Consider the following 16,208-nt stretch of genomic DNA (forward strand, 5'->3'; position numbering starts at 1 on the left):
TTAACCTGTTAACCTGCGGCGGCCGGTCGTTTTCGCGGAGCTTTTTTTCCCGTCGCCCGTGTCCGTCCTTCCTTCTGGTTACACGGCAACCCGTAATGCACGCGATGAAATTGCAATTTGCGATCCGCGAGCGTTTGAACGGGACCGAAACCTCATTGCCTCGCGCAAAAGACCTCGCTCGCGATCCTCGCGCCAGCGAATCGTAATTGCGTTTATCGTAGAGAAGCTCGCCTCGTTGTTCGTTTTATAATCCGCGGGCACCGTCGTCTCTCGAAAGCAGCGAATTAATTGCTTCCCGAGCGAGAACGATTACATGCCATTTTTTAAAAATTAAATTGAAAAATCATCGTGATTTTGGAGCCGATACATAATCGTTAAACCGAACGTAACACCGCGCTTATTCTCGCTACAGGATCCGCGGGGGGGTAATTAACGGACGAAGTTCCCACGGAACGGTGTTAACAAGTCGCGCGCCGCGCGTAGAAGATTACGCGTTTGCTGGACCGCGTCGCCGACGATTCCGCGGGAACAAAAGACGGCAACTCCGCGGGCGCATTGCACGGCATTGCGGCGCGGCGTTCGTTAGCCGGGAGGGAGTAAAAAAAGCCTTTGAGCACGGCCGGGGCTTATTCACGATCGGCGGAGGCCGCCATTGTGGCCTAACGGTGGAGGATCCCTCCGCGGTGTACGTACCCGGCTCATTTCCGGCATCGATTTTTCGCGGGAAAGAGCCGCTTCTTCCGCGCGACGCCCGCGGAATTTACATTATTCTTCCGCGGAGGAATCGCGTTCACGGTGAAAAAAAATGCTCGACGTAGGAACGCGCGACGTCGTCGCCGAATAAATTACGGCGCGGAAGCGGCGCAGACGGTTTATTAGAACGGCGGGACACGCTGACGTTTTCAACGCGCTCTCGCTGTCCTACGGAGATCACGGCTGGAACGTACAAAAAAAATTCGCGACTGAAATCTATCATAGCACCACTCTCTGGTGGTTTTTGCTACCTTTTGTCAAGCGACCTAAAATTTTGGGCAGATTATACATATACATATACATACATATACATACATATGGTGGAGCTAACGAGTATCTGGCATTTGCATTTTACATTGCATTTTAAATATCGCGGCGTAGAAACTTTGGTCTTTTTACGCGCGCTGATGTTTGTTTGTTCGTAGCCTAGCCACGGAGGGTCCCTTTTATAAAATCAGATCACGGGTGGAAGAAAATTAACGTTCTTGACATGTTCGAACGCATCAATTATGTCGAAGGAGCACAACTATTATATAACGAGAGAATTTAACCCCTTGCACTACGACTCCCTTTATGCTGTGACAATTTACATTTGTACTTAATTCATTCACTTTCATTTCTTGACTTTGATAATAGAAAAATTCAATTTGATTTCGATTTATATGAAATTAATAATTTATGAATTTAGTAGATCTTGTGTGGAATCTTTATCAGGAGTCTGACTCGTTATTATAGTGCAAGGGGTTAAAAAACTTCTGCCGTATTTTGACGAGTGGTTCGATAACAGTGGAAATTACGCAGAGAAACGATTCAAGATGTATATGCATGAAATTCGCATAAAATACTTCGTAGAAGGAGTCGCGTATTTTTTCAATAATCAATCGGAACTTATTCTCTGAACCCGCCTTAGGTGGAGTTCGTTGAAATATCTTGAAAACGTTGAGATATCTTGAAAACGTTGAAATGTCTTGAAAACGTTGAAATGTCTTGATCAGTCGCGGAGAAATGTGGTTCGGACGTCGAATGTTTTTTCATAGGATGCGTCGATCGAGAAATATTCCGGCACGGGGAGAAGAACGGGAGATTCCCGGGCGCGCGATGATTATCCTCGGCGCGAGCTGCCACGCGTTATTTCCCGTCGAACGAAACGATATTACGTCGATAACGGGAGCCAACGCCACGGCCAATTCGTTCCGGGCCGGCGGAAGGTACGTCGATCTATCGGCAGATAAATTCCCTCGATCGCCGGCTAAGCGGCAAACCCATCGTCGCGTGTACGGTCCGATCCGGAAACTTTCGGACCATGTGGACCTCCACGGTTTCGTAGATTCGCTCGCCAACGAGAGACCCTCCCGTACCTAGGGATTCTCTCCAGTCGGGCGACACCTCGTATCTCTTTCCAGGATCGAGGCGATCGTGATAATTGTAAGCACGCCATCGGCATAACTATTCACTCTCGTCTCCAGCTTGCCGAGAAATATTCGGGCACGTTCGTCGAATTAACCCGTTGCACTGCAATGAGTCAGACTCGTGACGAACGTTTCGTATAAGATTCGATAAATATGGCTGCCACTTATTTCTATTAAATTGAAATAAAATTCGAATTACCTGTCATCGAAATCTGGGACATAACCTGACATAACCTCACAATCGTAATCCCTAGAATCATCTCATAGCGTCAAGGATAGAATTAACCCCTTGAGATCTACAAATTAATAAATTATTAATTTCTTATAAATCGAAACCCCATCGAATTTTTCTATTACCAAACAAAAAGTCTAGAATCAAAAGTACATAATGACAATACAGGAAACAAAAATTATCTTATTGGGAACATTACCAGCGCTATGCCGTCCGGCGACATCACAGTGGTGATCTTCGCTAAGTATCACTCGGCGGTCAACAACACTGCAATGGTGTCGTGCGCACGGTATTGCCCAGTAGCCGACGACAATACTTTTTACATTTATTTACATATGTACATTTTCGAATTTTCATAAAAATGGGAGAAGCGGATTGAAAACTCGTGAGAACTACCGATGAGATAAGAAAAACTTGAAATTTATCATCTCCCAATAACCTCAAAAACAGCCGGCGACAAGCCAAGTAACAGAGTTAGTGGGCCGAATTAGTACTAATCGTAACAGTATGAAAAGCAATAGTGCAAGAGGTTAAAACCGGCTGCGCGCGACCATAGAGACTTCTGTCTCCCCGGGTGAAAGGAACACTGCGTCTTGAATGATGCTTGTTATTTATTTAGCGCGATCTTGCGGGCTCCATTCACTGAGCATATTGTGAACCTTGTTGTTACAGAGGACGAGAACGCCGTGGTGCAGGGCATCGTGACGGAGGACGGCTTGTTCGACGGGAGCGTCGTCACCGGATTCGAGGAATATTACATCGAGCCTACCAGCAGATACCTGAATAAAGATGAGGACACGTCACCGTCCTATCACAGCATAGCTTATCGTTCCTCGGACGTGTTGCCGCCGAGACGGTCCCTGTCGTGCGCGAGTCATCACCTGCATCGCGGGAATCTTCAGAATTCCTTGAAAAGGTCGGCAGAAAAATTCCCCGTCAGCCACGGTACAATCACTCGTCTAAATATAGTCGTTAGAGACGTCCACTTATCCAATTAGCCGACGGAATTAGATGACTCACTGATTCGCTCTCCTGTTCCAAACAGTACCAGGTATCTACCCCGCAGGGGCAACGTGTTCCAGTGTTGTATCCCGGTGGTGGCGAAGCACCTTTGAAACTCCGATGATGATGGATCCCGGCGTTGAGCGTCGATACTTTCTGAAATATTTAATGCGCGCAGATTCGCCAAAGCCGTTGTACTTCGCCGTAATCCGTATTTAAGCTCGGCATTTCCATGACTAAGCGCTCGCGGAGAAAAGAAAAAGGGAAAGAGAGGCATGTAGTTGTTCGCGAGGCAAAGGACTACAATCCCCCTAGTTTAGGCAGCCCTCGTGCACCGAAGTGTCTCGTAACCGAGCCGCGTACACCCTTTGCCCCTCGGCGCCACAACACGGCGTGTGCTCGTGGGTAGAATTGGACAACAATACCAGCCGTTGGTACGGAGACGGGGAACGCGGGATCTTCCCCGGGAAAATTCTAGTTAGTACCGGAGAGTGTCTCCGAACGAGGCGTGGATTTTCCAGGTCTCGTTATAGGCGCGCTCATTAACGTAACAAGGTAACAGCTCTAAAACATCCGGGTAAATCGCGTTACGTTAACCGAGGATGAAAATGGATATAACGAGAACGAACGAACGAGGGAGAGAGAGCGAGAGAGAAAAGGAAAGGAAGAGAGAGAGAGAGAGAGGAGCAGAGGGAAAGAGAGGGACGGAAAGGGAGAGACACGATCGTGGGTTAAACGTCTGCATCGTCTGAGGTTTATCAGCGCGGAGCACACAGCCGCTCCTTCGGCGCTAATTTCGTTACCGATTCCTCGGGACGCGTTATGCTCGTAGACGTGCGTTAAGCGCGTTAGAACCGCGCCGAGGGCTGTAACAAGGTTTCAACCGCGGATCCTCAAACATTCCCAGACGAATCGCCGGCAATTAAATTAACACCGAGCGCGCAGACCGTCGGCTGTCACCTCGGCGTTCTCTGCCGTATGTACACACGGGGATCGGGCTCGCCTCCAGGCTTTCTTCTATTGTTGGCGCACCTGTTTGTCGCTCGGCAATCGTCCCCGAACACCTCCGGAGTCTACTCCGCCGATTATTCGAATCGACGGCATCTACTGCTTCTTCTCGGATCCCGTTTCAACGCGACATATCGAGAACGCCTTCGATAGTCAGAATTTTAGACTCGGAGCTTCGACCCGGGCCATACATTCATTGGAGAACGAAGACTCGAAACGTTAATCGAAATATTCGATTCGAACGCGTGCTTGCGGTCGACATAGTTTCTCCAACATTTTCACCGTATTAAATCACCACTCGCTAATTTCCATAAAATTCTTTCTACTTACATTTTTAGCTCCGCCATCGAAACCACGCCCCCGGATTTTAGAATATTGTACAGGTTAATTTTAAACATAAAACAATGTAACATCGCTTTATAACTAGACCGCGAATTTTATAAATTTTTATTTTGCGCAAAATTAGATCCGCGGTCTACTTATAACAGTTATGAGACTTTTTCGGTTCTAAAAAACTGTATCAAGGACCGAGACATATGTGATAATTGTTTGGAAGCCCTGGTGCTCAGAGCTGAGAGTATCGCATGCGTCGTATCGCGTAAGAAAACGCGACCCAGTATCGGGTCCGGCTAATTGCGGCACAGCGTCGTATTATGCGGGATTGCGTCAGATCGTCCCAGTGTTAATTTCCGAGCGTCGATTACGGCGCCGCGTGTATCCGAAGGAATCTATCGAGCATTCCGATCGCGCTTACGCCTGGTCCCGCAAAAATTCCCGTCGGTTTTCCGTGGATCCGTGCGGTCGACGGGGGGTTGGGGGGCCGTAGCGGTGCGACACCTTGTCCGTTCCCCGACTTGAACACGATTTTATATGTTTTTCCAGGGAGGAGGAGCAGCGGCACGGCCACGGGAACGATTCCCGGACGTTTTACGAACCTTTGCTCGGCGAGAACGTGGCTCTCTACTCGAGGGAGAACAGCGCACGGGTTTTAACGTCGGAGGAGAAGGATAACGCCGCGGCACGTACCGAAACGTGAGTTCCCGTGCGAAGAGAGCGGCGCCCGAAATCACGAGAGGAGAGGATTCCGGGGCCCCGCCGAGTGCCCGACCACCACCCGGTTTTAGCCTAGGCAACCGGGGCCGTTTCTCGTTTCACCGAATCGTAAAAATCGCGAGACGAAAGTTCCTCGGGCGTGCCGCCGTACCGGAATAAGCTTTTTATCCGAGGCTGGGTGGCGAGGAGGTCCGCGCGGGGGGTCCGCGGAGGTGGGAGTCAAAGAAATTTACAAATGGCTCTCCCGACTTTGGTTACAGAACCGGCGGAGGAGATCGTATCCCGAGACATTTGTACAAACGAGCCACCGTCGATCCGCGGAAGACTACCTGCATGCTCTACCTGCAAGCCGACCATCAGTTCTTCGCGCGTTACGGCACCGAGGAGGCGTGCATCGAGGTGATGACCAGACACGTGCAGAGGGTCAACTCCATCTACAGGCACACCGGTACCGTTTCGATGCGAGCCCGCATTATTTATTCGCCTCTGTCCACAACCGAGTACCCACGATTCTCTACGATTCACCGAGTAAACAAGTCCGTCGCGAGGCTCCTCTCGGCAAGCGGAGCAGTTCGACGAACGTCCCCGAACACGCTTAATGATCCTATTTGAAATGGGATTACCGAAGTTAGTCAACACTCGAGCCCTCCCGGCCGCCATCCCGGGGGCTTAATCCCGATCCCTGCCAGTTATTAAGAGTCGGTTAGACAGCGGAGAGAAAAGGATAGAGGGCGGGGAGGACCCGGAGAAATCAGATTCTTTATTGTTCCGCAGATTTCAATCAGGACGGCCGGCCCGACAACATCAGCTTCATGATCAAGCGTGTGAAAGTTCACAGCGAGGACGCGCTCAGGGATCCCAATTATCGATTCCCCGGCAACTACGGCGTGGAAAAGTATCTGGAGCTCTTCTCCGGTAAATAGATCCCCTCCCCCGTAACTCGACCGTTCTCATATCCTCCGGTTTCCACGAAGAAAAATCGTGGAACTTGCTCGTCCCGATCAATTTAACCGAGAACTTCCTTCCCCGGGTCTGTTTGCAGAGGAGGATTATGACGCGTTCTGTCTGGCTTACATGTTCACCTACAGAGACTTCGAGCTGGGCACGCTCGGGCTCGCCTGGACCGGCGATCTTAAGAACGCGGGCGGAGTATGCGAGAAGAATGGCGTAAGTTACGCTAAAAACTCGCGGAATTTCAGACTGCGACGAGGACATAGTCTTCCCGGTGCTTGGCCAGGGCCAGCGGGAACCGTAAAACGACCGCCGAACCGCGTGAAAAATTCACTTTCCTCGGAAAGTTGCTGCGAAACATGATGCACGGCGGCTTCCTTTTATCTTTCCTTTCGGTTTCTCACATGAGCATCTCGCGGCAGTCGTGTGCGCAAACTAATTTTTCCCCTCAATTTTCTAATGTAGAATCACCCGCCAGTGTCCCCCGCTGTTTTACAATTCCGCGCGTGCTCGCACGAACGTTCCCATTTTGCGATAAATGTTGGTCGCCGGGCCCGCAGACATTCAACGTAGCTAAGTATTCAGAATTAAGGATGAGCCTCTCGCCTAAATGTATGCCGAAACTTTGCAGTTCTATCGCAACAGCATGAAGTCTCTGAACACCGGGATAGTGACTCTGCTGAATTACGGGAAGCACGTGCCGCCCGCAGTTTCTCACGTCACTCTGGCCCACGAGATCGGTCATAACTTCGGCTCGCCGGTGAGTAGCCCCCTGGAACATTTGCTAGCCGCACGCGCGAACGAGTTTTGCCTAGCTTCCGGAACGTCCCGGGGAAGCCGGTGAAACGTGACGGAGCGGGTAGACAGGTGTCTGGGCGGGTTTTTCGAGCCGCGGCCGGAAAAACAGCTATCCGGCTCGATGGGGGACGACTGTCGATACACGAAGTGGCACTTTACTTTGTTCCAGCACGATCCGGAACAATGCACGCCGGGCGGGGAGGACGGAAACTTCATTATGTTCGCCCGCGCGACCAGCGGCGACAAGCGTAACAATAATCGTTTCAGCCCGTGCAGCTTGACTGCCATCAACCCGGTTCTGAATAGCAAGGCTCGCTCGCCGAAGGGCTGCTTCACTGGTCAGTAGCGGTACCCTCTTCATCGTTATTTTTAAATGGCCGGGCCACGAGCCGCGATTTCATTAATCGCGCGAAAACAATTATGAGGAGGAGCTATTGACAGCCGGCGAACGATCCTAATGAAAGTGGGACTGCAGGCAAAATAATACTGCACCGCCGCATTTAAAGGCGACGTTTTAAAAGCTAACTTCTCCGCTAAACTTCTTGTATTAAATCTAGTCCGAAAGAAAACTATAATATCCGTCTAATCCAAGTGAAAACTTGACTGACGACTCGACGTTTTTTCAGAACCACAAATATCGTTATGCGGGAACGGCGTGGTGGAGGAGGGCGAGGGTTGCGATTGCGGCTGGGAGGAGGATTGTAGGGACTCGTGTTGCTTTCCTCAGCGTCGATATCCGCCGGCGGGTGAAACGCCGTGCACTCTTCGAGCAGGCTCCGTTTGCAGTCCCAGTCAGGTACGAAGGACTTGCAGAACTCGTTGAGAAAATAGCTGTACGTTTTCCGGTACTTAAATCGCGTGTAATCGTCGAACAGGGTCCGTGCTGCACCGCCGAGTGCGATTTACGGTTCGGAGACAAATGCAGGGACGACAATGGATGCCGGGACGCGAGCTTCTGCGACGGCCGCACGCCCTACTGTCCCCCTTCCATCAACAAGCCCAACAAGACGATCTGCAATCGTGAATTCGTATGCTTTATGGGGGTAAGCGTGTGTAGCTTTACTCGTACCTGTGTTCGGTACCGTCTCTCGCAACTGCAACATTTCCCTTGCACAGATATTGTTTATCTCTTCCTCTCGCAGGAATGTACCGGTAGTATATGCCTCGCGTACGGCTTGGAGTCTTGCCAGTGCATTCCCGGCCCCAACGACCCGTCCACCAAGGCCTGCGAACTTTGTTGCCGACTTCCTGGAGAGAATCAACCTTGCCTGTGCGTTGGCAACCCTCCTTGCTTTCGATCACGCGTGGTAACATTTCAAGGGGTCGTTCTGCGCAACCGAAACGTCTTAACGCTTTCTTTAAAAGTGGTTGACTAGAATTTTTGAATGACCCCCTAAAGTGTTATTCGCCATTTTGCCAGGAGAATGATATTAAACCTGACTTGCTCATTCATAGGTCATCCTTTGATTGGAACTCTCCGCCTTACGACATTCCGGACATGTTCTCGAAACCAGGAACACCGTGTAACGACTACAATGGTTACTGCGACGTGTTTCAAAAGTGTCGAGAGGTGGGACATCGTTATATTTCAACGTTCGATTTCGCCATTTTTCTTTTAACAAACTGTCATTCTTCTTCGCAGGTGGATCCCAGCGGCCCATTGGCTACTCTGAGGAAGCTTTTACTTTCCGACGAAAGTCTGGCGACATTTCGTCGATGGGTAGTCGACCATTGGTATGCGGCTGCTTTCATCATCCTCGCTGCGATATCTTTATTGGTAGGTGTACTTGTTTGGACCTTAGTCTCTTCATTTTGTATAGACATAACACTTGTGAAAGGTAGTCGATAGTACTACAGTGTCAATCATTTTTACGACAGAAACGGCCGAGGAGACACGAGAAGTGTAAGTTCTGCGAGATTGAGCGTAGAGTTTTAACATTCTACTGACATTCGCTGAACATTTATAGTCTGAGGACAGTCATTAGTTAATAGTTTCTAGAACCGCTAACCCTCGTTGTCCGATCATTGTAAGCTGTTTGGTGATCATTCGCAGTACCAGAACAGGTCTCGAGAATATGTAGAACGTATTGGGTCCATCATCTTGCTGCTACATTGTCACAAGTCAACGCCCACGATGGTAGACTACCATTGGTAGTGCTTGTGAAGCTCCTGTGAGCAGACTTTCACAAGATTTTTGTGTACTGCAGGTTGCGAGCATGCGGGTGCTGGGCAAGCGGCCGGACCTCAAGCTCAAGTCAGTCACAATCATACACAGCTCGACGACGGAAACAGTTCGTCTGCCACCGGAGGGGACAGAGGGGGTGACAGTACATCCCCCGGCGGTGAGAGCAAAGCTTCCACTGAGCAGGAAGGTGAGGGAGAAGAGGAGGCACCGGAAGCATAAGGATGCAGCGCACGCTAACGCCGATAAAACAAGCAAGGTGAGAACAAAAGTTACAGATTGTCTAACAATTTTCTGAAACCTCCAGAACTGGTAATTATCGATTCATAATGATAACACTTTGCAGGATGTATCCAAGAAGAAGAAGCAGCCACCACAGGCACCACCAAAAAGAGCACCGGCGAATCCGGCCGAGGACTTCGCAAGGAAGAGATCAGCGGAAGCGACAGCAGCCGTAATTCCAGAGAACAAGCGGAAGAAGACGTTCCCAGTCAGGGAGAAGCAGACCTCGAGCAACACGGTAGCTAGTAACTCCGAGAACGACAAGAGGAAGCGGAAGAAGCAGCACAAGAAAGAAGTCATCGACTATTCTGCAATCCAAGCGGAGAAGGAGCCAGAGCCGAACGCAGACCCGAAGAGTAAGGTTAGATCCTGGTTGCTCGCCTCGTCCCAATGCCGACCCGAAACGATTCGAACAACTGGAACGGGTCTGCCGAAGAGCAAGTCAACTCCGGTGGGCTTGACCAGCGCCGGGACTAGGCTACCAGCCACTAGACAGGTGAACGTCTCGCGAAGACCCGCTGAGACCAGAGAGCCTAAGCCGTCACCTGGAAACGCGGCCAGGAAGGAAAGGGCAAAGCTGCAGGTGGTGTACAAGCCGCCGTTCAGGTTCAGCGTGAAGCTGAAGAAGTCAGACAAGGTAGCTCAAGTGCCTGCCCAGCCGGCGAACGCGAGCCACCCGAATGGCAGATCGAAACTGCCGAGGGCCGGGGTGCTGCTTAGGACGGCCAAGAAGAAGGACAGGGTCAGGATCGGCAGGGCCAGACAAATAGCGCCTACAGGAATCGGAAACGGTGCGGGTGATTTACCTGAGCCGGCCAATTCTGACCTGCACACTGTTCCTTCGGATCTGGAGGTGCTGCTGTCCGAGAGCGAGTTTCTCTTCTCGGACACGTGACACCGTCGTGACACGATACTGTTCCGAAGAATCCCGTCCGACGAGGTCGCGAGGGAACACCAGCGATCGTTCCGCATAGCCATCTTGTAGTTTCGTCTCGGTCTCGCTGACAACAGGCGTGCGAGGGACAACACATACGAAAATCAAAATGCAATTTAGGACGTTCGTTGTCGGTGAGATCAAGCAGCGGAGAAATACGGCTCGTTTTCGATGCACGGTTCTTCCTCGTTTGCGTCGCCGGAAACCGGTATACTCTGCTTAAAAGAGGCTGAGTGTGTGTGTGTGCGATGCTAACGACGGGTAGCCGTGGGCTGTTAGTTAATCTGGTGCGTGGCTGCCGCACGTTTTTATTCCGACGACTAGGACGAGAGACGCGAAAGCCCCGAAACGAGCTTCTTCAGTTCTACCGTGCTGGAATTTATTTTTCTACGGGTATGTGTAACGCGAAACTAGCCGCGCGTATTTACACGTATTGCGTACGCTTTCGCTCTTCTTCACGTCTTCCTAGGGTATAATGTACGCGTATGTACACTAGCGTGGTGTGGATGAAATGATGGTACCGTAGGATATAGTACGCGTTTTTTTATGGAAGAATGCACCACGTAACACCGCGCGCCAGTGCTAGTTTCACACGAGACCCAAGCCAAGTTTTCTTCTTCCAAAGAAAAGGGGCCAAATTCAACTTTTAAAACGAAAGATTACTCTACGCGCGCTGCCTGTCGCGCGAGGATAAGCCGACGTGCGCGTTAGATTTTTGTACAGGGTGTGTCAGCATAAACGACCTCTACGTAGTACTCGATCCCTGATTCATCTAGAAAACGTATTAATTGCCTTCAGAATTTTGCTCTTGGTTCGCGTCGTGTATTCTGGGACACTCTGTAATTCGAAGATCCACATGAGAAAGGAATCACAGTGTTTCGTACATAGCGTCGCGTTCTCATTAAGTGCGGACATTGTTCCTGTTACTCCTGAAGCGCGACGCTATGAGGGAAACTGTTCTAGCGCGATATACCGTCGTATTTTCAGGATTACAAAAGACACTTGTAAACTATCGCTGTATCGTGCCTATTATCGTACACCGCTCATCGAAACTCGGATGAAAGGGATCTCGCAGTCGGAGAGGAGAACACTTTGCTTTCCTGGCGACGATAGTTGTCAGAGAGACAGGATGTCCGCAGGCAAAGATTCTCGAATGTGTCTGTACACTTGGAAGCAATGATAGCAAGGTAGACCATAATCCGGCTCTACTTTTTTTCGTGAAATAGAAGGTTTAACAATCGATTCGTTAGGTTCACAAAACAGATTTGTTTCTCAATAAAACACTGTTTATGGTCCTGCTGGTTGGCTACACCGCTGCATCGATGCGTCCAAGTACGCCGGATTGCCTGCGCTTGCTGTTGATCTAACGTACTATTCTCATGGTTCCTATTTGGCCGGCAACTCCTAACATTGCGGTGTAAACCTTGCCGGATCATTTGCATTTCCAGTGCATAAGTGATGATGATGATGAAGATGATTATGATGACGATGATGTCGATGATGACGACAACGGAAGCTCGTCGAGCTATTTATATTTTTGAGACTGTATAAAAAAAATACGAGATCGACGAACGACACGCTCTACTAGCTTTCCGTGAGTTTCATTTGCCCCGTCGGATATCGTGTGTAGATCAATTAGCTAGACACTAATCGCGGTGCTATTAGTCGATACTCGGAAACGATTATTCTTTCGTCCGCAAGACATTCCCCGCCGCTTTATGTATAAACTCCAGAGCGCAGTCCACGAATTTAAGTTCCTCTCTGTCGCAGATCGCTTCGGGAATCCCCGTCGTAGAGAAAATACTCAGAGCCATTCCGAATCTATCCGGCCCATGTCCGAGATGATCTTCTGTCCCTCCTTGATCACGACACCGCGACGTTTACGATTCCAAAAGTAGAGATATGTAGATCCAGGATTCGATTCGAATCGCTCGCGGGAAACGCTAGTAACGAACGCTTTGGAGAGGCAGGAATCGCGACAGATGCTCCCATTGGTGGTACACCATCCTCAAAAATGTTGAAACAATTATATACACTGCCTATGGGAGACCGCAAAACCGTCGAGTGTCCTGCTAGTTGCAATTCGGGCTCAACATTTAGAGTTGAGATTTAAATTCTACTGTAATTGGACTTTTCAAAAAAAAAGTGTTAAAGCCACGGCTTGGGGGCTAACAATTTCGGCCATGTACTTAATTCTTTTTTAAGAAATCCATGGCACTCGGACGGTTAATTAAAAGACGGGGTTAGGCGGACCCGTTTCTCCGACAATCGCGAGGATCCCGGACAAATATTGCTACGGAACGAGCGTAAAATAGCACTTGGTCCTCGTCGAGACTCTGTTCTCGTTTTGCTCATCACCGACCAGAGCCGGCTGTCGGAACAAACAGAGTCCGCTTGTGTCTATACATACGTGCGTGTGCGTGTACTTAAACCGTAAGGATATGTGATTTTACTGTTACACGAGTTTAACTATACACGTCTAGCGGCCGCGCGCGCGTGGCCACCCACTTAATTGACCCATTGGCCTAATATCGTCTAAGCAGTTAGTTAGATATACTCTCTCGAACGGGCGAACGTCTTGTTCCGTTTATTTCTACCCCTTCTGTTTTCTCGGAAATGTTTAGGAATAAATTGAAAGAGAGAGAGAGAGAGAGAAAGGACGTCGATAAGCAATTAACGCGCGAGTCAATGTAGGCGAATGGGTTGCGTAAGGAAATGTGATTTTACTTTTAAGACCGATCTGTGTTACATTCCGGGAAACTTCGCCGGTTCTGTGCCAGTGGCCATGTCGCCTGACACCCTTGTTGTTCAATTGTTACCCCCCCGGGAGGAGATCTGTTATGTAGACGATTATTTAGTTTCCGCTATGCCAGGCAGCTGTATAGGCCGGAGCCGCCCGAAGACATACAGATCCCAGCGTTAGGTGTAGATTATAATATTTGGCTCCCCAGCATATCCGTTTTTATCGTATATCGGCGTAGGAGATCCATGAGAAAAACGATCAGACCATTCTTTTCGACGATCTCAGTGATAATCGGGATGCGGATCTTTATGCAACGAAAACGCGATGCAATTCCGCCCCTTGCGCTCCGAACAATTTTCTCATGCCATCGATAGATCGTGTCCCCTGTTATGATGTCACTGATCGAACAATTATATTCTGGAAAGAAGAATCAATACTTGCGTTGCCCACGGAGCGCAATGAGCTACTAATGTAATATTTGTTACTTGCTGGAACCGTTCATAAAACAGAGTTTCATTTGCATAAAAATCCGCAGACTAATTTTAGTAATTACAATGCGAATTTGTTCTTCGCGGGCGTCCATTTTCCTCGGTTAACGAACGATTGATTAAGAGAAAGAGTGACCATGGCGACTAGCCAGTTGACCGAGGAAAGAAGACTAACGTTCGTACATTTATAGTCATCCCTCCGACCACTCGGGTGCTCGTTTATTTCGCTGCTCCGAACCGTTCCCCGCTAGCGAAGCCAGTGTGAATGGGATGTACTTGTGATTCGGGAGGGTTCCTGGGCCCGGAAGTTAAATTAGAATGTGGAGGATTGTCCGGGAACGCTTCCCCTACTGCCAAGAAAAATCCGATCGACGGAACGGAGACACTCGACCCGGTTCCCAATCCGATTTTTCTCTAGTTGAACACTCCCGAGGCGCGACTGTTAATTTATCACTGGACTGCGGGTGTTATGCATCTATACTGTTCATAAAAGCTAAATGAAATGTAACCGGTTAATAGCGCTGTATCGTTCCAAATTGGTAGTTTTAACAGATTAATTCCGTCTCGAATGCTAAGCGTTACATACATTCTTGTCGTCCAACAGACTATAGGTGAAGCAAGCCAATTGCTTTAACAGAAACAAGATTGATTCGAACCCAGATTTAACACGTCAATTTGCATAAACACCCGCAGTTTATTTATTACGTACTTATATCTTATATAAGATGGGGCTGCTGTATTTTTACACGGACTTTGTACAAATAACGAGAGCCACGAAAGCCGCGAGGGCGACGCCGTTCGCGCACCGTTGTATATAACTGTATACCAATAAATAGACGTAGAAATAGTCTGAGCATCTTTCAGGCAAGCCGTGTATTTTCCTACATATGTTTCAAACCCGAGTCCGAATGACATTTTACTTTCGTTAGAGCACAAATTTCGCCGTCTCCTCGTTTACCCTTGAAATCCTGTCTTGCTGCTACAACCCTGACCCGTCTCCTTGCGGTTTCTTGCTCAAATTGAACCCTGTTCCTAGCTATCGTCTCCCTCAGCTCGTTTCCATACCGCATCACTGCAAGATGAATATTCTATAAAGGCTGTTCCACGGTTTACATGCGCAAACGAGGGTGTAGATCAAGCAAACCTTCTTCTCGGCGCTTTTCTTCCTTTTCCTTCTCCGCAGTTTCAAGTTTTTTCCGTTCTTCAGCAAGATATCTTGCAAAAGCTGCATCGACTGCGTCGTCCTTTGCTTTTTTCTCGGCGGCGAACCTTCGTTGCCTCACCTGTAGTTACAATTGTGTTACATATCCGACTGAAAAATTTTTGATAAATTAGAACACAAATTCTTAGATTTTACCATGTCCTGCATAAGTTCCTTTGCCGTATGTTTCTTCTGCAGTGCCAGCCTAATCACCTCATTAGCTAGTTTATTCTCTTTCTCAGCCAGGTATAAATCCCGACAGATTGTCTCGCGCTCCAGTCTCTTAAATTCTGCATCCTGGATCTGTTTTCCTACCTTCTGCGCCATTTCTTCCTTCCCCGCTTGCGTGTCGGTCTTCTGCTCAGCTTCCCGCTTGTGCAGAATCTCTTTCTTATTGATTATTTTCTGAATTTCATCGTGCTCCTGCTTCAGAACCTCCCTCCGTTTATTCTTCCAGATCTGCCTAGCCTTCAGGAAAGCGTCCTTCTCAGCTTGCAGCAAAGCAACTTTCTCCTTTTTCATCTTCTCCGCTTCTAGATCCTCCCTGCGCAAAGTTTCGCCGGTTTCTTCCAGGATTTTGCGTTCTCTATGCTTCTCTTCCTCCAATTCACGTTTCTTACGACGATTGTCTATCTGCTGGTTCTGTAGCTCTCTTCTATAAGTCAACTTCTTCTTCTCCAGTTCCTCTAAGGGTGTATCCCCGCGAAACAACCATGCATCGGGCAGGTTTAAGCGCGTCGCATCCTTTTGCTTTTCTTCATTTAATTTTGTTTCTAAATTCTGAATGATATGGTCGGGAACTATTGAGCAAGAATTTCTTGCCTTTATCTTCTGATAAGTCTCTTGCTGTTCGTGGTCTGTATGGGCAGATATATTTTCTTTTAAAAAATTGAAATCGTTTATTAGTCTACGACTTACGTTTCCGAAGTGCTAATTCTTTAGCAAGTTTCTCATCTCGTTCCATCCGACGTAACTTCAAGTCGAATGCCTCTTTGACACGTTGACGCTCTTCCGCTTCTGTCGCGGCCCTCCGTTCAATGTGCTGTTGACGCAACCGGTGCTTTAAATCACTTTTCTTCAACAATAATCTGCGACGGTCCTCCATCGCCTCCTCTTTCTGTCGTTGGATCTTCTCCAGTTCTTCAGTGTCTACTATCACCTCCATCTTGCAA

At 48.8% G+C, this 16,208-nt stretch overlaps 2 protein-coding genes across 2 annotated transcripts in view; one reads left to right on the forward strand and one right to left on the reverse strand.

Moving 5' to 3' along the window:
• The window catches only part of LOC144467606 (disintegrin and metalloproteinase domain-containing protein 10), a 59,741-nt gene extending 45,038 nt beyond the window's left edge, over positions 1-14,703 (forward strand). Inside the window, exons 4-17 of the mRNA XM_078176493.1 lie at positions 3,067-3,310; positions 5,287-5,436; positions 5,718-5,905; positions 6,232-6,372; positions 6,500-6,624; positions 7,040-7,168; positions 7,376-7,544; positions 7,833-8,002; positions 8,082-8,249; positions 8,349-8,476; positions 8,662-8,776; positions 8,849-8,983; positions 9,414-9,647; positions 9,735-14,703. Of these exons, the coding sequence (XP_078032619.1) occupies positions 3,067-3,310; positions 5,287-5,436; positions 5,718-5,905; positions 6,232-6,372; positions 6,500-6,624; positions 7,040-7,168; positions 7,376-7,544; positions 7,833-8,002; positions 8,082-8,249; positions 8,349-8,476; positions 8,662-8,776; positions 8,849-8,983; positions 9,414-9,647; positions 9,735-10,565 (2,927 nt within the window). The 3' untranslated portion in view covers positions 10,566-14,703. The remainder of the gene's footprint in view (positions 1-3,066; positions 3,311-5,286; positions 5,437-5,717; positions 5,906-6,231; positions 6,373-6,499; positions 6,625-7,039; positions 7,169-7,375; positions 7,545-7,832; positions 8,003-8,081; positions 8,250-8,348; positions 8,477-8,661; positions 8,777-8,848; positions 8,984-9,413; positions 9,648-9,734) is intronic.
• On the reverse strand, positions 14,526-16,201 carry LOC144467735 (uncharacterized). The gene is made up of 4 exons (XM_078176654.1): positions 16,011-16,201; positions 15,193-15,943; positions 14,980-15,118; positions 14,526-14,907 (listed from the first exon to the last, which is right to left on the reverse strand). Exons 1-4 carry the CDS (start codon positions 16,199-16,201, stop codon positions 14,717-14,719), a joined length of 1,272 nt encoding a protein of 423 aa, XP_078032780.1. The 3' UTR covers positions 14,526-14,716.
• Between the last annotated feature and the right edge of the window lie 7 nt (positions 16,202-16,208).

This window comes from Augochlora pura, chromosome 3 (assembly GCF_028453695.1).
Source record: "Augochlora pura isolate Apur16 chromosome 3, APUR_v2.2.1, whole genome shotgun sequence".
NCBI classification, from domain to species: Eukaryota; Metazoa; Arthropoda; class Insecta; order Hymenoptera; family Halictidae; genus Augochlora; species Augochlora pura.

Coding starts and splice junctions, on each gene's coding strand:
- LOC144467735 (XM_078176654.1), bottom strand. CDS start 16,201: ATGGAGGTGATAGTAGACACTGAAGAACTGGAGAAGATCCAACGACAG. Junction 15,944..16,010: donor AAAGAGGCATTCGACTTGAA/GTTACGTCGGAT, acceptor CGTAAGTCGTAG/ACTAATAAACGATTTCAATT. Junction 15,119..15,192: donor AGGAACTTATGCAGGACATG/GTAAAATCTAAG, acceptor TTGTAACTACAG/GTGAGGCAACGAAGGTTCGC.